Below are 22,920 nucleotides of genomic sequence, written 5' to 3'. Positions count from 1 at the left end.
AACAGACTGCCTCGCCCACTCTGCTAGGTGAAACCAACCTCACGATGAGCTGTGCTCCTTCCGCCTAACCGTCCACGCGTGGCATACAATTAATCGGCTTTCCTGCCGGTTTAGCTAAACGGCCCCGGTTCTGAGGAGTATTCCGCCATCGACAGCGCCGGTGCTGTCAGGAATTGTGATGGAACTCTGCTGCGTCATGTGCTCGACATGATGCGCTAGAGCGAACTCTCGAGGGCGCTTCCCCATCGTCCTGCAGATCAACACTATGCTATTCACCAAGAACGTGGCATAAAGATGGGAGCATGCCAGAAGCGGGCTGGCTAGGAAGGTGCAGTGATGCGCAATGTGCAGATCCACCTGGTCCTTATTCGTGACGTTATAGCCTTGGACGTTCCCCAGAAGTCGCCAGACATGGGAGGTTCGGCTCACGTTTCACACCAAAGCCCACCATGACTAAATCAGGATGCGACCCCGACAGCCTAGACGCATCGCTGTTAAAGTACATGACCGTAGCAGGGGATTCCTTGTCGCTGCATGTATCAATAGCAGTTTGGAGGAGCCACACTTAAGGCGCTGCATTGCCTTTGCCAGATGCCATGCAGGGAATGCCCTTATGTTTGACAAGCCCACTTTCGAAGTCTCACCTACCTTGCACTTCAGACAGTGAGCCACGGGAACCTCAAACGACGACCATGACACACATCGCCAGCTGCATGCGGCCCGATGCTGTTAGGACTTCCGTTTATATAAACCAAGAAACATCCTACAGGATGAGCGTACGTGCCGCCCACAAGCACACAACCTCCTTCAATCTCAATGAACCAATGCCCCGCCGGTCCTGGTCGCTAAGAGATATCCAGGCTACAAAAGACTCCAACCTGCCTCGAGCTACCTCCAGATATCAACTGTGGCTGTCAGCAAAGAGTCCTGTGGGATCGCCGTCTGACAAGCTGGCTGCTTTATCTGTTGGCCGTTCTGGTACATCACTCAGCGATACTGCTGTTCCCGCAGAGACTGTTCCGTTCTGGCAACGTTCAGGTTCAATGTCGAGGAGAAGAAAAGTTAGTGTTCCCGAACTTTCGGGCATGATGACCACGGTGCAAGAGATACCGATTGATTCTCGTAAGCAATCGCAACTACTTTGAAGGCGACAACTCACAATGTGAAAGCCACAATTCCAGGCAGACCGCCTCTACGCAGGCCATCGTACGAGACAGTTGGCCACGAGCGGTCCTACAGTGCCCCTGGTAGAGCCTGGAGAGCTGGTCCTTTTGGGGATGCAATGATCTCCTGTGTCACAGGGCCCTCACCCGTCCTTACACAGCACGCTTACTCCACTACATTTCATGACAGCAATAGCGGCAGGCCACTCTCTCCGATCTTGAGCCCTGGCGCAAAACCGTCTCTCAAGGTAGATACCGCCAATCCGATGTTGCCGCCTGAAGTACCACCCAAATCGCCTGCTATTGAACGCAATGGGTCGCCTGCTCCACTCAAACTTGGTTCCAAGTCAAGCAGGACCGCGCTCACAACCCCTGGATCTGCTGCACCAGGTGGAGCCACCCCTGCCAGTGCGGGAGATATCAGACGCTCACCAAATACCGGGGTACTTCTACAAACCCCTTCCTCTGCAGTATCGTACTCTTTCAGAACAGCATCACCACGCGACTCCCCAAAGATCGAGAAGCAGGACCCCATGGTCACACAAGGAGGCTCGCACGGCCGCAACATGTCAGAATCCTCGATCATGGACCGTGGTCGTCCAGCTCAGCGTTCCAAGAGCTCCCACAGCCGAGCTTGCTCCGAATCTGTTGGTCCTGCTGGCCAGGTGGTTGACAGCTGGACGCTTCCCCGAGGCATGCGTGTACCCGAGGCGTCAAGGCGCATGAGCGATGTGGACCAACAATCACTTCACAAGCAGGCACACGAACAAGCCGGAAACTTCGAAGTCCTTAACAAGGGTGATGTAGCCTCGTTATCCAGGGTAAGACCACCAAACACAGCTCTCAATTCACATACACTGACACGATACAGGAACTTCGAGCCTTGGATGAACGCTGCGACTACCTTCGTAAGACATACAAGTCTCTGCGAGCAGGGCGACAAAAGCTTCACAGCCGGATGATCTCTTATTTGAAACGCGGCGAGACTGTCATTTTCTCCCGCGAATCCCTTCTCAAGCAGGAGGAAGCTCTCGCCGAGCTAGACAACTCCATCGATGAGTTCATCGCCAAGCTAGAGCAGTCCGAGAATCGACGCTTGCGTCTCCGACAAAAGCTACTAGAACATGTAGCTGCAGCTCTGGTCCTTAGCCCTACAATGCGTGGTGATGCTGCTGAGACGACTCCGCCCCGGAGCCCCGTCAAAGCAGAGAACAGTCCAGCCCGTGCAGAGCGGAAAAGGACAGAGTCGATCAGGATCTACGCTGACGGTCATGTTCTCAACCTTTTCTCGGACATCGAGAAGGCAATTGGCCAGCTGTGCGAGCAACAGTGCTAAGCCTGGCACAGCCCTTCTGAATTGCAATGCCGCCTCTCCTTCCATATTCCTCTACCACGGAAGCAAAACCAGCACGCCTTATGTGGCACTTCACTAATACCGCACCGCCCCTCGACTCTACCACGACACTATCACGGCCTGTATTTTCATTCTTTCCCATTCCTTATTCATCATCCGTGGAGTTATCTGGCGACAGTGTGGTTCCACACGGCCTTTGCCGACGACATCCCACTTTTATCTTGATTTCAGCCGATACCCGGGTCGCACTTGGTTTCAATACGTCATCTCTTCTTTCGCAAAGCGGGTGGTGAGCATCTCCAGGCGTTTTTCAGGCAGGGCGGATTAGATCCAGAAGCGGCAGGAGTACTGCAGCATGGTGTAGCATAGATCGGTAACGCTCCAATGAGCCTCAGAATTCACAAACATTCCCCGCATACCATGGCAGTTTCTGCGTTTCAAGCAAATGAGGTGGCGATTGAATCTCAGCCACAAGCGACCCAAGCACCGAGTCGCTGGCTCGGTGTCTCCCCTTTCGCACTGACTGAGCCACTCGGAGACATGAAGCTCCAGTTGTTATCCGCTGTTGCGCACTTAGCATTCCCAGGAGCTGTTTCGGCTGTCGACATCACGCCGGAGCTAGATGCATGTGGCGAGAGCGGTAGCCTGTACCCGTCTCTCGAAGATAACGTCTTCTTCGAGAATAGGGAAGAACCGGTTGGGGTCATCATGAGACTAAAAGTAGACTTTCACAGCTATAGTCTGTTTCAACGGCGTCGGGTCGTTTGCAAACCCCGAGTGCGTATGTCTAGATGCGTAGAGCCGTGCGGGGCCATTGGGTCACTGCGCACTAGTTCAAACACACATTGCTCCTCACCCTGGCCGTTTGCTGTGATTGAGAAGACTTCCCGTGCGGCATCAGGAATCAAGATGCTGCAAATTTTCGGCCTGGCCAGACATTGGCTTGCATGGGAATACGGAAGTGCGCATCCGAGCTAAGAACGTGACGGCGTTGAGCACGAAGAAGCCGATTGTTCGATATCACTTGGCGAAGGCTACACCCGCCATGTGGCTCGGGTGTCTAGCGTGGTTCTTAGTCAGTGCAAAGCCTTTGTTGGTGGTCTTGTCGTGCGCAAGGCCAAATCACCCCCAAAAAGGCCCTATAGTTCTAGCAAAAGTAGGGGCACAGGCCTCAGTGGGGGTGTCCAAGGGCCATCAACTAGGTAGGTACTCAGAGTCACAACAGAGGAAAAAGACACTAGACACCCAAGTCGGCATGGAGGGTGGTAACCCAAGGCCGCGTTTCAGAAGTTCTGCGCAGGAGAACCCTGTCTCGAGACGCAGACGCTCAACGGGTGGAAATGAGCTCAGGAACGAATGAGGCCGCCCATGCTGATCAGGCCCAATCCAGAATGAGTAATAGGTAAGAGTGAATGTGGTGGGCTGCACGAGCCCGAACCCTGCATGCTTGCGGAAAGGACGGCGAGTGGCTTGGCGGTGTCGCTCGCACGGGCCACCTCGAAAAGTTTCGACAGGAACGACACACAATTACTGACAAGACCAGCACACTCACCTCATACCATCACCATGGCGACAAACAGCATAAAGCTGCTTACCGGCAACAGCTATCCTCAGCTAGCCCAGCTGGTTGCTGACAGGTACGTTTCGCCTGTTCCGAACGACCCAAAGCGCTCGTTGGCAGGCTGGATTTGCGTCGACTCGGCTGCACATGTGCTCGACAGCTTGCCGAAAAAGGCATTCTGGTCACATGAACACCAGCTGCCACTCTCACTTTCAAACTTGAAACACTGAGAGCTGGTCTTAGCATGCTCGTTTCCGAGCACTTCGGTCGTGCACAATACTAACAGCTTAATTTAGGCTCGGTATCGAGCTCACCAAAATCTTGGTCCTTCAGTACTCAAATCAGGAAACTTCCGTTACAATCGGTGAATCCGTCAGAGATGAGGATGGTATGGAAACCTGCAGATCGTGAAGATCCCTCCGAGCTCATTATACGACAGTGTTCATCCTGCAATCTACCCCACCAGGCGACATCAACGATGCTCTCATGGAGCTTTTGATCATGATCAACGCTTGCAAGACTGCGTCGGCACGCCGTATCACTGCCGTTCTGCCGAACTTTCCATACGCTCGCCAGGACAAGAAGGACAAGTCCCGTGCACCCATCACCGCCAAGTTGATGGCCAACATGCTCCAGACTGCTGGATGCAACCACGTGATTACTATGGACCTCCACGCCAGTCAAATCCAAGGTTTCTTCAACGTGCCCGTGGACAATCTTTACGCAGAGCCCAGCACGCTGAGATGGATCCGCGAGAACCTAGACGTAAAGAATTGTGTTATTGTCAGTCCTGATGCCGGAGGGGCAAAGAGGTAAGGCTCTCCTGCTCACAAGGCAGTTTTGTGTGAAACATGCTCGTCCAAGTCTGAAAAAGGCGCAGCCCATCCATTGCAACAGAGGTTGTGACTTGGACGTGGCTGCAGCCTCGGACATAGTCTCCACTATTTCCGGTCGTGCAATGCTGACGATGGCGCAGAGCGACTTCTATCGCTGACGGTCTCAACTTGCCCTTTGCGCTAATCCACAAAGAGCGCACACGTCCGAATGAGGTCTCTAGAATGACTCTTGTCGGAGAGGTCGCTGGCAAGACTGCTATCCTAGTGGATGACATGGCGGACACCTGCGGAACTCTCGTCAAGGCCGCCAGTGTCTTGATCGACCAAGGTGGAGCCAAGGACGCTATTGCCATTGTCACCCACGGCATTCTGAGTGGAAACGCCATCGAGTCTCTGAACGGCAGCCGACTCAAGAAGATTGTTGTGACCAACACTGTTCCTCACGAAGAGAAGAAGGAGCTCTGCGACCGCATAGAGACGATCGACATTAGTCCCACTGTAAGTAAGCACGTGATGATGGATGATGATTTGTTGCCTGACAACTTTACAGCTTGCCGAGGCGTGTCGACGTACCCACAACGGCGAGAGTGTGTCTTTCCTCTTCAAGCATGCGCCCGTTGACTAAATCCGGTATACCCCCAAGAGCATATGCTTTCATTCGTTACTGGCGTTCAGGAGTATGGGTCAAAACTACACCGACTTTGAGGCTATCTTGATGTGTCCAACGAGCTACTGCATACCGAGAGATTGCGATCGTTCGCCACATGGTGATGCCACTGCTGTCAAAGGGATGAGACGCTGTGGCACTACGCCTGAATTAGTGATTGCGAAGTTCCAAATCTTATCTGTCGCTAGGCTGTAGACGACACTAACTGCCCCGCTGTCAAAGGGTCTGACGTTCTTGGCAAAGCGACACATGTTTTGCAAGTGAGTGCATTGCGCTAACGTAACTAGTCACGATATGGACCGCCCGGGCCAAACTTTATACCGTCGTCAAACCAACCATGTCCACTCCAAGCCGTTAGACGATATCCTACAGCTGCAGCTTTTTCAGTATCGTTCCAATATTGTTCCGGGTCCCACTTGGCTCACCTCATGGTATTTGCAAGTGGCCCAACTTCATTCATCCGTGGTCGTATTTGGGTGCAATAGGAAGTTGGAGTCCTTACTGCATATGCATACGGTTCCGAGATGTATACGATTCCGAGATCTGCGAACGAACGAAGATCGTTTACGCGAGTAAGTCTACCAGACGCTCTGGTTCCGTGCGCGCGGCCTCTACAAAGGCGCTCTTACACATTGGCGGACTTGTCCATCCGGTGCCCCTGCTAGAAGCTTGTGTAGTCTCTAAACGGGAACTCTATACCTATCTCGAGTCTCTAGGCCCTGCAAGACTCACGGACGATGATGGAAAGTTTGCCTGCTAGTCTCTATATCGTCCCTGTGTCACGTGATTCGTCAACGTCGTGATGCTGCTGGGCGAGTGGGAATACCGCGGAGATTGCACGATGACTTCTTGGCCGCAAAACAGAGCCAGGAACCCATGGTTACCAATGTTACTGTTCAGAAGTGTTCACAAGCTTTCAGTGACTTGGCCAAGCTCGTGCAGCCCTGCGTAGAGGACCCACTCGGCATCAGATACGCACTCGCAGATCCGGTGTTTCGCGCGGGCCAGATGCAGAAATGCGTTTCCCATGACTGCGGCAATGTTTCTCTCATGGCCAAAGTCTCACGAGTCCTGCGTCGCGAGATTATCATGACGTATTGGACTCGTGGGTTGCAGCGCCGTCCGAGATGCACGCAAAGCCGCCGGCAAGACCATCAACGGTCTCAGTCCACGGTAGATCCAGATGAGGCTCGATGACTTGGCGACCACAAGGTTTGAACCCCTCAGGTCGTGTGGCTCCAAACCGGTCGTGGATTTGGAATGGCGCGGGAGAAACCGTGGCGCAACACAGTGAGCGGCAGCACCTCATCGCCCACGCAACACAGTGAGCGGCAGCACCTCGTCGCCCACGCAACACAGTGAGCGGCAGCACCTCATCGCCCACATGCGCGCGCACGCACGCATAACACCGTGCCCTGCATGTGTCACAACGAACCCTGCGTTGCACGGGGTGCGGTGTCGTGCATTGGGTTCTGGTGGCTGAGGGAAGGTTTGGTGGGAAGGCCCGACCGATGCAGGCACGACGAGTCGAGTACGTCGAACCGGAGGTTGCGTCCGGGGTCCAGGGTCCGGGATGATGTGCCGCGAGGTGGGCTGCATGTGTGAGGCTGTAGCGATGTGGTGTTGGCGTGGACGATGTGCGATGGTCGCAGTGCTTTGCAGCGTGGGGTGGCGGGTGAGTGGGACGATGAGGCGTGGGCAAGCATTCCAGTCTGGCGATGGGGTGGGCAAGTGTTCCAGTCCGGCGATGGCTTGGGCAAGTATTCCAGTCTGGCGATGGGGCAAGTATTCCAGTCTGGCGATGGGGCAAGTATTCCAGTCTGGCGATGGGGTAAGTATTCCAATCTGACGATGGGGTGGGCAAGTATTCTAATCTAGCAATGAGGTGGGCAAGTGTTCCAGTCTGGCGATGGGGTAAGTATTCCAGTCTGGCGATGGGGTAAGTATTCCAATCTGACGATGGGGTGGGCAAGTATTCTAATCTAGCAATGAGGTGGGTAAGTATTCCAGTCTGGCGATGAGGCGGGCAAGTATTCCAATCTGGCGATGAGGCGTAGTCAAGCATTCCAATCTGACTGAAGTTGCAGTGTATCCCACATTTACTTTTCCATTTCCTCTTCCTTTCCATTTCATGTTCCTTTCCATTTCCATTTCCTCTTCCTTTCCATTTCCATTTCCTCTTCCTTTCCATTTCCATTTCCTCTTCCATTTCCCATTCCATTCCACTCCCTATTCCTTTCCGTTTCCTATTCGCTTCCATTTCCCAGTCCATTCCCTATTCCTTCCCATCCGGCGGAGAAGTCGAGCGTGCGGCGTCAGCCCACCGCTTCTCCCTCGCCTGATCGCGCCGCACCATTTCCCGGATAGCCAGCTCCTCGCCCTCTGTCCGGCGCGGGACATGCGGCTCAACCTCACCACGGCCAGCCTCATCCGCCTTGCGCTTCGCGCGGCGGTCGGCCCTGTGCTTGATGCTCGTGTACTGGCGGCCCCACTTGTCGAGGCCGAGCTCCGCGCGCGTCGTGGGCTGGACGCCGGCGGCGAGCTGCCTGTCCTTCTTCGCGCGCTTCTTTGCGGCGAGACGCAGGCCTTTTTTGGCTTGGGCCGTCTGCTTGGCCCAGCGGTGCCACTCGAGGCCCTTGGCGGCGTCGGTGGTGTTGACCGCGGCGGCGGCACGGTCTCGGGGGCTGGGGTCGTCGGCGGCACAGTGTCTGGGGGTAGCATCTGCGTCGGCGGCACAGTCTCTGGAGGCAGCATCTGCGTCGTCGGCGGGCTTGTCAGGTCGCTTGTCAGGTCGCTTGTCGGCGGACGAGTATTTCCGCACGACAGACAGCCCAGGGACGTCGAGGTCGTCGAGGTCGTCGACGCCCTCGACGTCTGGCTCGTCCTCTTGCGTGAGCTCCTCTCCCGCGAAGAGGGCTGCTGTAGACTGTCCGCGGCTTTCCAGAACAAAGGCCATGCCCAGGGAGTGCGTTCCGTGCGTTCCGTGCGTTCTCTGTGTTCCCTGCGCTCCCTGCGTTCCCTGCGTTCTGTACGTTCCCTGCGTTCTGTACGTTCCCTGCGCGCTGCGAGACGCTTCTGTTGCCGGGGCAGCGGGCGAGTGGTCGAGCCAGAACGAGGACCCCTCAAACAGGCGCTTCGCTGTCCTAAACACCGTCCCGCTCACGGGCAAGGTCTTGTCCGTGTCGTCCATGGTGGCGTCGACCTGCAGCGTCCCGCTTGCGTGGCCAATCGTGATGGCGCCGTGCGCGACGGGGTCGGGCGCGAGTGTCTGCTCGACGAGCGTGCCGGGAATGCGAGCTGCGACGGCAGTCGTCAGCGCAGCCGTGAGCGGAATCGCGCGGTGCGGCTGCGTGTCGGAGAGGAAGCGGACCACGACATCCGTCTGCGCCGTCTGCAGGGTGCGGCCGCCGAGCGTCGCGTGCTCCGACGACATGGAGATGAGGCCGATCTTGGGGACGGTGCGCGGGACGGCGTCTTCGGCGGGCGCGATGCCCATGGCCACGGCGGCGGCTCGCCGTATGCGCTCGAGGAGCGCGAGCTTCTCTGCCAGCTTGTCGAACTCGTCGGGGAGGATGGTCCCGTCGACGCCGACGTCGCCCGCGCGGACAAAGACGCAGGCGTTCGCCCCGTCGACGCAGCTGACTCTGTGCTCCAGGATGCGGTCGATCCTGTTGCCCGTCGGCAGCACCTTGCCCGTCTTGCTCCCGTACGGCGCCTCAAAGTCCAGCCGGACCCGCGCGCCAGGCCCCGTCACGCCGTCCATGGTGTAGTCGCCCGCGACGGCGGCCTGTCCGCCCGCCACGTCGAACGTGGCGGTGATGATTGTGCCGGTGTTTGTGTTGCGCATCCGCACCGAGACGGCCCCGTTGCCCTGCGCGTAGACGCGCGGCGGCAGCAGCCCGGCGTTGTACGCGTAGGGGCCGACCGCGCTGCTCATGTTGCCGCAGTTGCCGGCCACGTCGACGACGGCGTCCTGGATGCCCAGCCCGACAAACGTGTAGTCGACGTCAATGCCGCCGACGGGCTCGCCGCGCGCGCCGACGTCTGCGAGCAGACGGCGCGCCCCGTCGACCGTCTGCCGCCGCACCCGGTCGGCCACCGCCTGCCTGGAGACGGGCGTGCGCGCGCCGTGCGGCTCGACGAGGCAGATCTTGCTGAGGCTGGAGAGGCCCGCGCCCATGCCGTCCAGCTGGCGCCCGAACCCGTCGCCGCTGCCCATTGTCTGCGCGAACAGCGCCGGCCATTGCGCGCGGTCGCGCGGGAGGTGCTGCGGCTGGAAGAAGACGGCGCGCGAGGTGCCGCCGCGGTAGTAGGCCGCGGGCACGGCCGTCTGCACGGGGAGCGACGTCGGCCTGGGGGTGTCGCGGCGGGCGACGTGGGCCTTGATGCGCACGGCGAGGGACTGCGAGGGGCGCATCACGCATCACGCATCACGTATCGAGGGCCGTGGCGACGCTCGAGGCGGCTTCTGCGACGTATGCAGGCAAGCCGAGGCGAGGCGAGGCGAGGCGACGCCAGGCCAGCGCGGGTGGCGCGTGCTTGTCCGCGATGACCGCGGAATCATTTTCTTTCCGGGCGCCACACAGCAACACAGCAACACAGCAACACGCCGCAAGCTTCCACCACCCTCGTCCCATCGCCCTGCCGACATTTCGCCCCGCAATGTTCCAGAGAGCCCTCCTCCGCGCCTCGAGACCGGCCGTCGCGCCCAGCAGACAGCGCGTCGCAAGCACACGAGCCGCGGCGCCCGCCGTCCGATGGTACTCGGACGCGGCGGCGCCCGCCGCCAACGCGGGCGAGGCGGCTGACAAGAACGAGGACGCGCCCAAGGACGAGGCGGCGCAGTGCAAGGAGCAGATGGAGAAGAAGGACAGGGAGATTGTCGAGCTCAAGGTGGGCTGCCCTCGCGTCTCACGCCTCGCGTCGCACGCCTCGCGCCCTGCGCCCGACGGCCGACCCGACCCAGCACTGACACGGCCTGCAGGACAAGTACCTCCGCTCCGTCGCCGACTTCCGCAACCTCCAGGAGCGCACGGCCCGCGAGACAAAGGCGGCCAAGGACTTTGCCATCCAGCGCTTCGCCCGCGACCTCGTCGAGTCGGTCGACAACCTCGACCGCGCGCTCTCGACCGTGGCCCCCGAGAAGCTCAAGGGCGACAACCAGGACCTGACCGCGCTGCACGAGGGCGTCAAGATGACCGACGGCATCCTGATCAACACGCTCAAGAAGCACGGCCTCGAGCGCTTCGACCCGGCCGAGGCCAGCGAGAAGTTTGACCCCAACGTCCACGAGGCCGTCTTCATGGCCCCGCAGCCAGGCAAGGAGGACGGCACCGTCTTCTTCACCCAGCAAAAGGGCTTCTACCTCAACGGCCGCGTGCTGCGGCCCGCCAAGGTCGGCGTCGTCAAGAACGCCTAGGCACCACGCTGGCTTTTTTCCATGGCTTTTTTCCGTGGCTTTTTTCCGTGGCTTTTTTCCATAGCTTGGTCTCGCATCTGTAGTGTTAATCTGACCCAACACCCTACGCCTGTACGAGTATCGGCACGACACATTGGGCACGGCGTTGTTTGGCTCGTCTCTGTATATTCCCCCCTCACGCATCCAAAAAGTTGGCAGCACACATTGTAATATTAGTCACGACGGAGAAGCTTGCTACGATAGATGGACTCATGAATGCAAATATTGCACACCACTCGACGCGCCATGACATGCTCAACGTGCTAGTTTGCCTCGCTCATTCCAGTGCGATTGTGCTTTCCTTCAATTGATTACACTAGCGCACCACCAGAACGCGTAACCTCGAGCAGCATCATCAAAGCACCAGAACACGCAACGGAACAGCATCTTCAAAGCACCACAATCCTTGACGCGGAATCTCAAAAACAGCATCATCAAAGCACCACGTCAGAAGGCGAAATCTCAAAAACAGCATCATCAAGACACCACGCCAGAAGGCGAAATCTCAAAAACAGCATCATCAAGGCGCACGCCAGGACGCGCAGCCTCGAGAGCATCGTCAAGACGCCACGCCAGAACGCGCAGCCTCGAGAGCGTCAAGACGCGCAGCCTCGAGAGCATCAATGTCAGAGCCACTACCAAAGCGCCAAAAGCTCAAGACCACCACCGCGTGCGAACCCTGTCGAAGTCGAAAGATTCGCTGCGATGGCCACAAGCCCAGCTGTGAAGCCTGCTTGAAACGCAACCAACAGTGCATCTACCACGCAGCTCCCGACGTCAAAAGCGCCAATGCATATGTCGACTCACTGGTCAACCGCGTGTCCCAGCTGGAGCAAGAGCTGAACAACGCACGCAACACCATCCTCAGACTGTCGACGGCCCCAATCGCACCACCGCCAACAGCACCGTCCCTCCCGGATTCCAGCAACATTGACCCAAGACTGTTCCCCGACTATGGGCCGCCCTCGGCAGAGCTGGGACCCGTGGATGCCATGGGCGGAGATGCCGCGCTCGAGCAGCTTCCCGTGGACGGCCAGCCGTTCTATGGCAGCTCGTCTGCACATGGCTTCACGCGGCAGGTGTACGGGTCCATTCTCGAAAAGGACAACAACTCCACAACACGGGAGATTCCCATCGATCCAGCGTTGACCCTCCAAAAGGACAACGACTCCACAACACGGGAGATTCCCATCGATCCAGCGTTGATGGTCCCGCTTTCAGCCCCCCCCACAGCGCCCTACACGGCGCCCGAGAACTTTTCGCTCCTGCCCAGAGAGCTCGCTGACCGTCTGATGCAGCTGTACTGGGACCGCGTGCATCTTCTCTATCCGGTCCTGCACAGGCGCTCGTTTGAACAAGCCTACCAAGACCTGTGGAGGCCTACGGCGCAGCACCATCTGCACTACCGACCATCGTCAGCGCTGGGACTCGGCGCTGCAGCCGGGCCGTCGTCGCCCGTCTTCCATTGCGCGCTCAACGCAGCATTGGCCCTTGGTATGCAGTTCTCTGACCTGCCACTCGGCGAAAAGGAGCGGCTGTCGTCGGCCTGTCTGGCAAAGTCCAAGGACCTGCTGAAAATGGACCTCTTCGATCAAGGCAGTCTAGCGCTCGTCCAGACGCTACTGCTGCTCACGCAATACTTTCAGTCGACCAACTGGCCGAGCAAATGCTGGACCGCGATCGGTCTGGCATGCCGGCTTGCCCAAGGCCTTGACTTACACATTGACAAGGCTCTCCCTGGCCAACGCGCCCTCACCCCAGATGAGCATGAGATGAGGAGACGCGTCTGGCATGGGTGTGTGACTCTGGACATTGTCGTGAGCATGACGCTTGGCCGCCCAGCCATGCTCCTCGGATCGAAAGCGCGAAGCTTGCCGAGACCCCTCGAGTCGGGAGAAGAAGACGTTCCCATTTTGGCCGCCAGCAATACCAACCCGTCGTCAATCGACTTCTTCACGGAGACCGTCAAGCTATATCGGATCGTCGGCCGCATTCTCCTGAACGTCTACAGGAGCAACGACGAGCACTCTGAGAACATGGGGGCTGCAGAAGAAGAACGAAACAAGGACGTGACCATGGAGCTCAACGAGGAGCTTGCCTACTTGGCCGAGAACCTCCCAGCGGCTCTGAAATGGCGGCAATCGACAGGAGACGACAAAGCTGCGGGCCTTGTCGAGCGGCAACCGACAGGAGGCGACAAAGCTGCGGGCCTTTTCGAGCGGCAATCGCACGTCCTGCACGTCCGCTTCCTGCACGCGCGCATCCTGCTGTTCCGGCCGTCCTATCTAACCTTCTGCCGCCGACACCAATCCGGACATGGCCCGGACGGGATAGCGACGAGCACCGAATCCTATCCAGAACCGCTCCAGACCGCGCTCGACCTCATCGCCGCCATCAACGAGTACTCGGCCACAGACGCTACCGGCGCCTGGTGGTACAACGTCTTCTACACGCGCACCGCAGCCATGGTCGTCCTGCTCGCCCGCGCATGTCCTCCCGTCTTCCATGTCCTCGGCGAGCAGGCCTGGCAGCAGGCGTGGACGCGCTGCGTCGCCATCCTGACGCGGAACCTGCCGCAGTACGCGCCCGTCAAGGCGTGTCTGGAGACGCTGACCGCGCTGCGGCAGAACGTGCTTTGCGCGCGACCAGGAGCCGCGGCGGGGGAGACGCACGAGAGCCCGCGCCGTCGAGCGAGCGAGTCTGATCTAGGATCCGACGGCGAGCTCTTGGACCCGTTTGAATTTGTGCGGTCGGACCTGTTTGCCGACTTTGGCTTTGATGATGCTCTGCCGCTGCTCTGATGTACACACAAATGACAATCTGACTCTTCTTCTTCTTCTTCTTCTTCTTCTTCTCCTTCTTCTTCTTCTTCTCTCCTTCTTCTCCTTCTTCTTCTCTCCTTCTTCTTCCCTCCCGCTTCTTCCCTCCCGCTTCTTCTCTCCCTCTTCGCTGCCGTGCTGCCGTGCTGCCGAGTCTCCAAGGCCCGTCGACCGGTTCTCCGTCGCCGTGCTGCTCCAACGCCCCCGGCTGTCGGATGCAACGTGCGACAGGCTCTCAAGCAGGTGGCACGCTTCGATCGAAGTGGTCATCGTGTCAATTTTGTTTACACAGCGTCTCGGTCCCTCGCTCCGGGGTGGTTGTAGGTACACAACCCTACAGCTTCGCACCCTGCTCCCGCTTCGCCAGCACCCTCAAGTCCTTGCGCAAGATCTTCCCACTCGGCGACTTGGGGATCACATCCAGGAACACCACGCCGCCCCTCAGCTGCTTGTGATTCGCCACGTTGGCCTTGACAAAGTCGGCAATCGCCTGCGCGCTGATCTTGCTCCGGTCCGCCACGACATACGCCCGCGGCACCTCGTTGGTGCCCTCGTCCGCATCCACCCCGATGACCGCCGCGTCACCAATGTCCGCGTGGCTCAGCAGCAGCGCCTCCAGCTCCGCCGGCGCAACCTGCAGGCCCTTGTACTTGATCAGCTCCTTCTTGCGGTCGACAATGTAGAACATGCCGTTCCTGAACTCGGCAATGTCGCCCGTGTAGAACCAGTCGCCCGTGAACGCTTCCGCATTGGCCGCGTCGTTGCGGTAGTACCCCTTGCACACCACGGGGCCCTTGATCAGCACCTCTCCCGGCGCCCCGGGCTCGACGTCGCGCCCGGCGTCGTCGACGAGCCGCGCCGCCATGTTCGGCAGCAGCGACGACACCGAGCCCGTGTCGTCCCGCGTATCCAGCGGCAGCATCGTCGCCATGCCCGTCGTCTCGCTCAGCCCCCACGTCTGGCTGATGAAGCACTCGGGCCCGCCCGCCTTGGCCGACGCGGCAAGCTGCAGCTCCTTCCCCAGTGGCGCTGCGCCGCTGACGGCGACCTCAAGCAGCCTGAACTGGTCCGTCACGACGGGGCTCTTGGCGATGAGCACCCAGATGGGCGGCACGCTGAAGAGGTACGAGAGTCGGTACTTCACGCTGTAGGTGAGGAACTGGGCAAAGTCGAAGCGCGGCATCCAGTGCACGGATCCGCCCATGTAGAACGGGTTGAGCAGGTAGCCCTGGATGCCTGCGATGTGGGCGACGGGCAAGTGGGCAATGGTGCTGTACTCGAATTTGGGCCGGTTGGGCTCCGCGTTGCGAGCCGTCAGCCAGGATTTGAGCACGTTCCCGGGAATCATGGTTTCGGCGACGAGATTGGCGTGGGAGAGCTTGACGCCTGGGCGGGTTAGACGGCCAACCGGGAACAGTGTGCGGGGAGCAAGACGTACCTTTGGGCAGCCCCGTGGTGCCCGAGCTGTAGATGAGGATCACGAGGCTGTTCTCCAGCACGGCGCGGTCGGTGATGCGCTGCCACTCCAGCTTTTCCCTCTCGTCGACCAGGTTGGGGCCCAGACTTCCGTCGCCCTGCACGGCCTTGAGCGTCCACGATGCACCCTCGCTCATGACGATCACGCGTCCCCCACCACCCTGTCCCCACCCTGCCTGCTCCGCTGCTCGCACCGCAGTCTCCCTCGTCGCCTCGCACGTCACCACTATCTTGCTCTCAGCCTGGACGATCTGCTTGCTCAGCTCGCCCACCGTGCCCGCCGCGCTCGCCGCGCTGAAGACGCCGCCTGCACCGATGATGCCGTAGAAGAGCGTCGGCAGCAGGTAGTGCCCGTTTGAAACTATGGACACGATGTCCTTCCCTGGCCCATGAGCGCCGATGTTGAAGTGTTTGCGCAGCGCGGCGGAAGTCGACTGTGCGAGGGCCCGGCAGCTGGAGACGGTGACCCGTAGAGACGGATCGGCGGCCGAGATATGGATTGGTGTGTCTTCCTTTGCGAGCGAGTGCTCTGAGTCTGTTCAAATCAGTATGCAGTTGTGGCAGACTGGACCTGTGTGGCGCGCGGATTGGACTGTTGCATGTGTGACCGCTGTGTTACGTCGAACCTACCAAAGAGGAGCGTGAGGATGTCGAGGTCCGGGAGAGGCAATGTCTTTGCGGCGCGGTAGATGATGCCTTCTGGCGTTCTGTCGACGATTGTCGTCGTCATGCTGGTCGTGTGAGCTTCAATGCAGAGCGCTGTATTGTAGTGTACGAATTACAGAACCTATGCATAGGTTCAGAGCAAGGGACAGAAATGGTCAGTTGAGCTTCTCGGCAGTGAATGTATTGTGGTCTTGAGCGCGTCTGTCTATATGAGCTGGCGGATCGACCGGCTACGACTGTCCTTCGCGTCGACTCAAGGTTCCTCGGCTCCTCAGCTTTGGAGCTGTCGACGCGTTACCCCGGTAATCGGAGTACTACAGGCGATCGTCGGTACAGTAACTCGGGTGAAGTCAGGGTCGTCGAGTAAGCGGGGTAAATCTGGGGTTAGCGTGCGCCTCTGTGAGGCTCAGCGGGAACATTGATCCGTCTGTTCGGAGGATTTGATGTGATCCGAAACTCTCGTGAGGCCATGCTGGGTTTGCCACCCAGTGGACATGGGTCACCGGCGGCGCTTCTTTCTGGGGCTGTCATCTTTGGCAGGTGCTGCGACAGTATCATCAACATCATTTGCTCTGCCGCTCTTCCTCCTCTTGCGCTTCTTCTTGCTTGTAGCTGGCTCAGCGGCATGTGGCTGCTCCTCTGATGCGTCGGCCATACCTGCGTCGGGCTCGTTGCTTGCTCCCTGGGCTCTTGTAATCTTGGCTTGCTCAACATTCACAGTCTCATCGCCAGCTTTCCCAGGCTTGCGCCGCTTCCGCTTCTTCTTGCCTTCGGATTTGACAGCTGTATCCTTGGGCAGCGGCTCAAACGCCATTGGGAGCGTTGCGGATCGTGCAATGGGCGGGAGCTTGCTGTCGTCCTCCTGATTTCTGCGCATGCCTCTGGGATTCTCTTGCTCGAGTAACGCCCGATACTCGGCAGTGCGTCTTGTGTGTTCGACCTTGGTCATGATCTTCCAGTCCTCTGGTTTGCCGGCTTCCCTCCATTTGTTCCATGCCCCCTCATGCATCACGTTGCCACTTAGTACAACGAATGCGCAGCTGTTCCAGAGCGTGTGCACCGCCTGGATAGGAAGCCACTTTTGCTTCAGCTGACCGTGTTCTGTGAGCCACTGCGCTACTCTTGCTGGGGTCGGACATATGTTGTGTAGATGCGGCTCTACATAGATGGTACGTTGGTCCCAGAAGCTCAGCCCATCATCGTCTACAATCTCAAACGAATCCTTTGGAACGAAGGGTAGAGGGTTCGTAGACGGTCGGCGGCGGACGTAGTATTTATTTCGTGAGAGCTCGAGGATTCCAGAGGGATGATCATGTAGGGCCTGCTTGAGGAGGATCTGAGTCGCTTCCGGCTTCAGCTTCGAGATGTATGGATGTTGGAGGATTGCTGTAAGATGGATGTCTAATCCCAATTAGCTCCCAGGCACAGCATGTCCGGGATATACAACGTACAGTTCTCTTCGCCGTCGACTACCCTGTATCTGTTCTTAAGCCATCTTGAGCGCTCATTTTCTTGATGTGCGTAATCTGTGAAGATCAGCTCGATACCAGCAGCTAATTGGGCAATGTATTCTGCTGTGATGGGTTTGGTAGTAAATCGAGGGCCACGAGTGGGAGCTGGTGCATCTGAAGCTGTGTCTTGTTGAGGAGCAGGTGAGTTCATGCTTGTGTCGCTTGTTGCTTCGACAAGCCCATCTTTGCTGTTGGTACTATCTTTGCCAGTTTGGGATTCTGCCGATGGCTTCGAAACTTTTGGTCTTATTGACTCCTTCACGCCCTTGAGCCTGACTGCTCTCGGGATGAACATCTCGAAGGCAGTCACGGAAGCTTGTGTCTCAAGGAAGAGAGTTACGGAGTGAGGGAAGACGCGACCGCGCGCGGCTGTGACGCACGGACAAAGGTTCGACCTACGTCAACCTCAACTTTTGAACCTCGAGCTCCGTTCATACATCACAATCAAAATTCGACTCCCCTTACTGTCTCTCTAAGGCCCAAACTGCCTCGATCCCTAGAAATCACACCAAGATACCGCTCGCACAACAGCAATCATGGCGAAAGAGAAAAACTACAACCCGGTGCAAGAGCAGAAGAAAGCCGACAAAGCCAAAGCCCTCCGCAAACAAAAAGCCACCGTGCAGGCCCAGCGCAACGAAAAACTCGCCCGCCGCAACCCCGCCCGCATCCAGCGCGATATTGACCAGCTCAAAGAGCTCGACCAGAGCGGCGCACTGCGCCCACACGAGCGCCAGCGCCTTACAGAGCTGGAAAAGGACCTCGCAGCAGTGAACAAAGCGCGCACCGCGCTCGGTGACAAGGCACCGCAGTTCAAGCCGGAAAGACGGCACGATGACTTCGCAGAGCGTGGCGGGAGAGATGGGAGGGGGCACGGCGGCGGCGTGCTGGGCAAGCGGACGAGGGATGGGCAGCGGAAGGAAGACGACAGCAGTGATACGGATGTGGATGTAGCGAGTATCCCTATGCCGCGCGATACGCCACCGCCAATACCACGACAGCGCCAACGTAAAGCTCAGGATAAGGAGGAGGAGGCGCCGGAGCCCAAGAAAGCGCAGATTGTCTACGAGGCGGCGCCGCAGAAGCGCGATTTCCTCAAGGAGGCCACTAAGTTTATGCCCGCTGCGGTCGCGCAGAAGATGAAGCTGGCGAAGGGTGAGGGGAGACTCTTGGAGCCAGAGGAGTTTGACAAACTGCAAGAAGACGGGTACCTGGGCAAGGAGAAGGCTAAGGATGCACCTGTAGCTGCGCCCGAAGCTGCGCCGGACGCTGATCCGGAGCTCGACGAGTTTTTGGAGGCGACAGCTAGTGAGGCAGCTGAAAAAGCAGCAGAGGCAGCGGTTGAAGAGGCGCAGTATGACATGATGGCGGCAGAGGCACAGGGGAAGATGCACGGAATATCGTCAGAAGCAAGAGTTGCGGAGAACACGCTACGGCACGTTGAGATGGAAGAAGTTGAGGATGAAGATCTTTGAGATAACCATAGGCGGTCTGTCACACATGATACTCTTTCTTGCACATTACATTCCAGCCTCATGTCAAACTGGCGTACACTAACGGATGGGCAAAGCTAACGAATAACCTGCGTAGGCAACAGCATCTCACTACGATCACATCACAGCAACAAGAGTCAAGTGTGGTTCGATTTTTCATTCCATTCGTATCATAGGGTATAATGATGGACACCTAGCATACTAAGCCGCAAGAAAATGAGTAGAAACAGAGCTACCGCTAGGTAGTCTACTGCTTGTTGCCACCGCCGAGAGCGTTCTGGACGGAGGAAGCAGCGTTGCTGAGGCCATCCTGAGCCTGCTTGAGGACACCCTCGCCCTGCTGGGAGGCGTCGTCGGAGCCACCACGGACGGTGTCGCCAACCTTCTGACCGGTAGACTTCTGGCCCTCTGCGAGATGTTAGCATATGTAAGGGTGAGAGACGGGTACAAGGCACTGACCAGGCTGGACGGCGCCGGCAATGCGGTCACCGGCCCCAGAGACGTTCTCGCCGACCTTGTCGAGGGTGGACTTCTGAGAGTCAGGAGTCACTGGACGTGGGGTCAGTGGCTTGTTGGGTAACGGCAAGCCGGGTGATGCTCACTCTTTTCCGACGCCTGCTCGCCGAGACCCTTGCGGAGGTTGTCGGACATGTTGAGTATGGGGTTGGTAGTTGGGTTGGTGGTTGGGTTAATGGGAAAGTTGAAGCTTGTAGTTGAGAGTTGGAGAGTTTGTTGATGAAAGATACTTGGAGCTGCGCAGCCAGGCCTTTAAGTAGGCACTCTGTCCTCTCGCTCCTCCTACGAAATCCGCACGTCACTGCTCGACGGCAGCTTATGGGAGAACGCGCAATTCGACACAATCATCCCTGCCGCATACGATCATAGCAGGGTTGCACGCAACAAGGCAGCAGTCGAGCTCACTTGTAAGGATGTCTGATAGCCACAGCTCCAATGACAGCCACTATTGGTCGATCATATAGCTAGCATCAGCGTGATTGATGGGATTTGACAGGAATTCCATGGCGGTTCCGTCATTTCGAGGCACATGTTTGGGTTCTGTCCCGCTGTTGCATGGCGAATGGGGTTGTTTGTGGCTTCGCGACTGCCCCTCAACCGCGACGTCACTGCAAACACGCAAATCGCGCGCCACAGCTCGGAAGTCGCGCCTGCGTGCAACGCGTCATTATTGTGGTCACTGAACGTGGCATGGGAGCACAGGGTCATAGCAACGGTTGCGCAAACCTGTTGCACGGGCTTGTAAAGAGCCGCTTGCATTCGGCTTTGGCTTGACCATGTTCACTGTTCGCCTTGGTGCTCCACAGCGCCTCCGCCTTCCATCATCAGGACGAGAAATTATCGTGTTCTTGCCCGTGATCCATCTCATCATGACAACGCGGCCCCACGAATGTGCTGCCAGCAAGCGCAGCTTGTCGCAGGTCGTCATGTTACCCACCAGCCCTGTGAGCCGATGACGGGCATGATCAAAGTACTGCTTGCCGGCAAACAGCGAACGGCGCAACCTCTTTGCTTCTCTATAGTGTCCCAGCCGAACATTGCAGTCATGCGGCTCACCGCAATCATCAAGCTTCATTCGACGTGTGCGGTTTGAGTCTTGGAGAAGAAAGTCTTCCGAAGGCCTCTGTGGTTGCGCGCAAAAGACTGCGATCGCAGACACAAACAATCTATCGACCGGCCCTGTACTGCACTCGCGGAAGCAGAGTTTGTAACGCTATGCTGCTCTGTGACGCCAATACTTGGTGAGCCTTGCTAACCAGCTGGCGCTTAGCTGAGACCTTGCTGTCTCGCCTTGTGGCCTCCACCCATGAGGCTGTGGAGGCACAGGAGAGAACTTTCACAAGCCACGTTCCAGCGTTCCTAGTCTTGTCCGTTTCTTGCCTAAGTCGCCAATGATTTTCCGGCCCGCCAAACGTTAACGCCAATCAGGGTTCATTATTGACTTGGCTCCGTGTGAAAGCCACCTCTGGCAACTGTTTCAGAACATCAGATGAAGCCCATCCTTGACAATATCCGCATCGTTGTTCATTATAGGATCCACATTGGTCAGGCTCCAACGTCACTCACCTCCGACGGCTGCCACGATAGATTAATCGCCGTTATCATTTGGTAGGATGGCTGTGGTAAGTGCGACTAACTTGCCCAAGATCAGCGCCCGCCTGATCCTCTATCTTACTCTCAGAGGTCGCCTTGTTGGCAGCGCCAAATCCATTCCATGATAGAGGCTGGAAATTTAAGCACCTGTTCAGGCGGAAGGTTGCGACCAGCGACATAGCCAAGGGCATAATGGTCTGCTTGTATAGCTCTCGTGCTAGGCGTAGTACACTGTCAGTCCTGTCATCAGTGAACACGTCAAGGTCTGGCACTAAACATGTCTCTGGATCCAAAATACCCAGCCCCAAGGTTCTCGTTTCGTTTTGGCACACTCGCATCGTTTCCTTGGGACATAAAACACAGAGCATGCCGCATGTTTGACGGCTTTACAGCATCCAGAAAGTACCGCACTTTCTGCACAAATACTTCCATCAAGTCTCTTGTCTTGCATAGAATCATAATGAAGTACCTCCCTTCACTGACCGTTGCGTTCCTGTTGTTGGACATGGCGCATGCCGACTATGCAAGCGACGCAGAGTCCGCGATCAAGCTGCTCCAGGACAAATGGTACAACATAGAGACTGGCTTATGGTATGTCAAATCTTGGCTGGGTGCTACCTCATACTAAATACTATGTAAAGGGATGATATGTGGTGGCAATCCGGCAATATCGTAGAGACCATCGCCAAGTTCGGCAAGCAGGATGAGGACTTCAAGCAAGCTGCAATCGACATTGTCTCAAACACATACGAAAAGTCTCCAAACCAGAAGGGCTATAGCAACTGGAAGAACGACTTTTACGACGACGAAGGCTGGTGGGCCATGGGTTGGATCGCCTCTTACGACCTGACCGGCGACCAGAGGTACCTCAACACCGCCAAAGACCTCTTCGAAGACATGACGACCGGCTGGACCACGCCCTGCAAAGGCGGCCTCTGGTGGAACAAGCCCAAAGAATCCATTGCCGCTATTTCTAACGAGCTCTTCCTCGCCGTCGGCGCGTCGCTTGCCAACCGTGTCCCTGCCTCTGAGAAATCAGACTACCAAAACTGGGCACAGATGGAATGGGACTGGTTCTGGGAGTCCGGCGTCATTAATGGCGACGGTCTAGTCAATGATGGAATCGACAATAAAACGTGCCGAAATGACGGCAAAACAACATTCACATACAACCAAGGTGTTGTCCTCGCCGGCCTCTCTGAGCTCGCGAGAGCGAAAAGCGATGGCGATCTGATTCGCCACGCGAACGAACTCGCCAGCGCGAGCATGAGTAGGCTGAGTGATAATGGTATTCTGACGGAGCCAGTTAAGCACCCGCTTGATCAGACAGCCGCTATGTTCAAGGGCGCATATGTCAGGGGCCTGTCGGCGCTCAATGAGAACGAGGGACAGCAGGCGTACACTGATTTCTTGAAGAGGAATGCTGATTCGGCGCTTGCGAATGCCAGGGATGGTGAAGGTGTGTTCGGGGATCGCTGGCAGGGGGGCGATGGCAGTAGTGCAGCGAGTCATGCGGCGGTGATCGATGTGTTAGTTGCTGCTGCGCAGGCGTCAACTTGAGCGGTGATGTCGTGGATCGAATCGTTGCTTTTGCGAGACGTTTGTTATATCACGAGGATTGAGGGTTCGGAGGTAATGCTCCTATTCGATCTGATGGCGGTCATGGCGCTCGATGTGGGCTGGTGTACTCTCTCGTTGGTGCTTGTCTGTGTATTCTGGCATTTTATACCCACCTATTGTTATTGTATTCTTCTTGTCTAGTCGTGACCAAACCTTTCGATCGACGCCGCCGCTCTCAAATGGAAAT

General features: G+C 57.5%; 12 protein-coding genes across 12 annotated transcripts; 7 read left to right on the top strand and 5 right to left on the bottom strand.

The window, feature by feature from the left end:
* Positions 1-692: 692 nt before the first annotated feature.
* On the top strand, positions 693-2,499 carry M421DRAFT_60902 (uncharacterized protein; the record flags this gene model as incomplete). Its single annotated transcript, XM_033595832.1, has 3 exons — positions 693-1,122; positions 1,170-1,984; positions 2,035-2,499. 3 exons carry the CDS (start codon positions 693-695, stop codon positions 2,497-2,499), a joined length of 1,710 nt encoding a protein of 569 aa, XP_033449479.1.
* Positions 2,500-4,083: 1,584 nt separating this feature from the next.
* On the top strand, positions 4,084-5,539 carry M421DRAFT_4397 (ribose-phosphate pyrophosphokinase 4; the record flags this gene model as incomplete). The annotated part of the gene is made up of 5 exons (XM_033594642.1): positions 4,084-4,154; positions 4,375-4,466; positions 4,518-4,890; positions 5,055-5,412; positions 5,465-5,539. 5 exons carry the CDS (start codon positions 4,084-4,086, stop codon positions 5,537-5,539), a joined length of 969 nt encoding a protein of 322 aa, XP_033449478.1.
* A 711-nt stretch (positions 5,540-6,250) lies between these two features.
* M421DRAFT_134671 (uncharacterized protein) lies at positions 6,251-7,951 on the bottom strand. The gene has a single exon (XM_033587410.1). It carries the CDS (start codon positions 7,851-7,853, stop codon positions 6,669-6,671), a length of 1,185 nt encoding a protein of 394 aa, XP_033449477.1. The 5' UTR covers positions 7,854-7,951; the 3' UTR covers positions 6,251-6,668.
* M421DRAFT_419747 (DUF453-domain-containing protein) lies at positions 7,550-10,066 on the bottom strand. The gene has a single exon (XM_033592237.1). The coding sequence runs from the start codon at positions 9,996-9,998 to the stop codon at positions 7,857-7,859; it is 2,142 nt and encodes a 713-aa protein (XP_033449476.1). The 5' UTR covers positions 9,999-10,066; the 3' UTR covers positions 7,550-7,856.
* Positions 10,067-10,243: 177 nt separating this feature from the next.
* On the top strand, positions 10,244-11,000 carry M421DRAFT_61000 (mitochondrial co-chaperone GrpE; the record flags this gene model as incomplete). Its single annotated transcript, XM_033595836.1, has 2 exons — positions 10,244-10,474; positions 10,566-11,000. The coding sequence occupies 2 exons, from the start codon at positions 10,244-10,246 to the stop codon at positions 10,998-11,000; spliced, it is 666 nt and encodes a 221-aa protein (XP_033449475.1).
* Positions 11,001-11,302: 302 nt separating this feature from the next.
* M421DRAFT_134642 (uncharacterized protein) lies at positions 11,303-14,016 on the top strand. The gene has a single exon (XM_033587406.1). The coding sequence runs from the start codon at positions 11,663-11,665 to the stop codon at positions 13,838-13,840; it is 2,178 nt and encodes a 725-aa protein (XP_033449474.1). The 5' UTR covers positions 11,303-11,662; the 3' UTR covers positions 13,841-14,016.
* Positions 14,017-16,149, bottom strand: M421DRAFT_134652 (acetyl-CoA synthetase-like protein). The gene is made up of 3 exons (XM_033587408.1): positions 15,965-16,149; positions 15,297-15,869; positions 14,017-15,244 (listed from the first exon to the last, which is right to left on the bottom strand). The coding sequence occupies exons 1-3, from the start codon at positions 16,062-16,064 to the stop codon at positions 14,193-14,195; spliced, it is 1,725 nt and encodes a 574-aa protein (XP_033449473.1). The 5' UTR covers positions 16,065-16,149; the 3' UTR covers positions 14,017-14,192.
* Positions 16,095-16,460, top strand: M421DRAFT_134664 (uncharacterized protein). The gene has a single exon (XM_033587409.1). It carries the CDS (start codon positions 16,210-16,212, stop codon positions 16,420-16,422), a length of 213 nt encoding a protein of 70 aa, XP_033449472.1. The 5' UTR covers positions 16,095-16,209; the 3' UTR covers positions 16,423-16,460.
* On the bottom strand, positions 16,151-17,926 carry M421DRAFT_134645 (uncharacterized protein). The gene is made up of 2 exons (XM_033587407.1): positions 17,452-17,926; positions 16,151-17,401 (listed from the first exon to the last, which is right to left on the bottom strand). Exons 1-2 carry the CDS (start codon positions 17,804-17,806, stop codon positions 16,500-16,502), a joined length of 1,257 nt encoding a protein of 418 aa, XP_033449471.1. The 5' UTR covers positions 17,807-17,926; the 3' UTR covers positions 16,151-16,499.
* Positions 17,927-17,935: 9 nt separating this feature from the next.
* Positions 17,936-19,028, top strand: M421DRAFT_419742 (uncharacterized protein). The gene has a single exon (XM_033592236.1). The coding sequence runs from the start codon at positions 18,048-18,050 to the stop codon at positions 18,984-18,986; it is 939 nt and encodes a 312-aa protein (XP_033449470.1). The 5' UTR covers positions 17,936-18,047; the 3' UTR covers positions 18,987-19,028.
* Positions 19,029-19,146: 118 nt separating this feature from the next.
* M421DRAFT_419741 (uncharacterized protein) lies at positions 19,147-19,886 on the bottom strand. Its single transcript, XM_033592235.1, has 3 exons — positions 19,607-19,886; positions 19,464-19,553; positions 19,147-19,412 (listed from the first exon to the last, which is right to left on the bottom strand). The coding sequence occupies exons 1-3, from the start codon at positions 19,653-19,655 to the stop codon at positions 19,252-19,254; spliced, it is 300 nt and encodes a 99-aa protein (XP_033449469.1). The 5' UTR covers positions 19,656-19,886; the 3' UTR covers positions 19,147-19,251.
* Positions 19,887-21,573: 1,687 nt separating this feature from the next.
* M421DRAFT_60651 (glycoside hydrolase family 76 protein) lies at positions 21,574-22,673 on the top strand (the record flags this gene model as incomplete). The annotated part of the gene is made up of 2 exons (XM_033595802.1): positions 21,574-21,704; positions 21,755-22,673. The coding sequence occupies 2 exons, from the start codon at positions 21,574-21,576 to the stop codon at positions 22,671-22,673; spliced, it is 1,050 nt and encodes a 349-aa protein (XP_033449468.1).
* Positions 22,674-22,920: the final 247 nt, after the last annotated feature.

Source organism: Didymella exigua (assembly GCF_010094145.1).
Source record: "Didymella exigua CBS 183.55 unplaced genomic scaffold M421scaffold_11, whole genome shotgun sequence".
NCBI lineage: Eukaryota > Fungi > Ascomycota > Dothideomycetes > Pleosporales > Didymellaceae > Didymella > Didymella exigua.
This window is presented reverse-complemented; position numbering and strand designations above follow the sequence as displayed.

Bases quoted from the DNA above. Each gene is read 5' to 3' on its own strand.
- M421DRAFT_134671 (XM_033587410.1), bottom strand. From the start codon at position 7,853: ATGGACTGGGAAATGGAAGCGAATAGGAAACGGAAAGGAATAGGGAGT.
- M421DRAFT_419747 (XM_033592237.1), bottom strand. From the start codon at position 9,998: ATGCGCCCCTCGCAGTCCCTCGCCGTGCGCATCAAGGCCCACGTCGCC.
- M421DRAFT_134642 (XM_033587406.1), top strand. From the start codon at position 11,663: ATGTCAGAGCCACTACCAAAGCGCCAAAAGCTCAAGACCACCACCGCG.
- M421DRAFT_134652 (XM_033587408.1), bottom strand. From the start codon at position 16,064: ATGACGACGACAATCGTCGACAGAACGCCAGAAGGCATCATCTACCGC. The intron at 15,870-15,964 runs GTAGGTTCGACG...TGATTTGAACAG, and splicing joins CATCCTCACGCTCCTCTTTG to ACTCAGAGCACTCGCTCGCA. The intron at 15,245-15,296 runs GTACGTCTTGCT...TAACCCGCCCAG, and splicing joins CACCACGGGGCTGCCCAAAG to GCGTCAAGCTCTCCCACGCC.
- M421DRAFT_134664 (XM_033587409.1), top strand. From the start codon at position 16,210: ATGAGCTGGCGGATCGACCGGCTACGACTGTCCTTCGCGTCGACTCAA.
- M421DRAFT_134645 (XM_033587407.1), bottom strand. From the start codon at position 17,806: ATGTTCATCCCGAGAGCAGTCAGGCTCAAGGGCGTGAAGGAGTCAATA. The intron at 17,402-17,451 runs GTACGTTGTATA...AATTGGGATTAG, and splicing joins AGTCGACGGCGAAGAGAACT to ACATCCATCTTACAGCAATC.
- M421DRAFT_419742 (XM_033592236.1), top strand. From the start codon at position 18,048: ATGGCGAAAGAGAAAAACTACAACCCGGTGCAAGAGCAGAAGAAAGCC.
- M421DRAFT_419741 (XM_033592235.1), bottom strand. From the start codon at position 19,655: ATGTCCGACAACCTCCGCAAGGGTCTCGGCGAGCAGGCGTCGGAAAAG. The intron at 19,554-19,606 runs GTGAGCATCACC...CCCCACGTCCAG, and splicing joins CGAGCAGGCGTCGGAAAAGA to TGACTCCTGACTCTCAGAAG. The intron at 19,413-19,463 runs GTCAGTGCCTTG...AACATCTCGCAG, and splicing joins TGCCGGCGCCGTCCAGCCTG to AGGGCCAGAAGTCTACCGGT.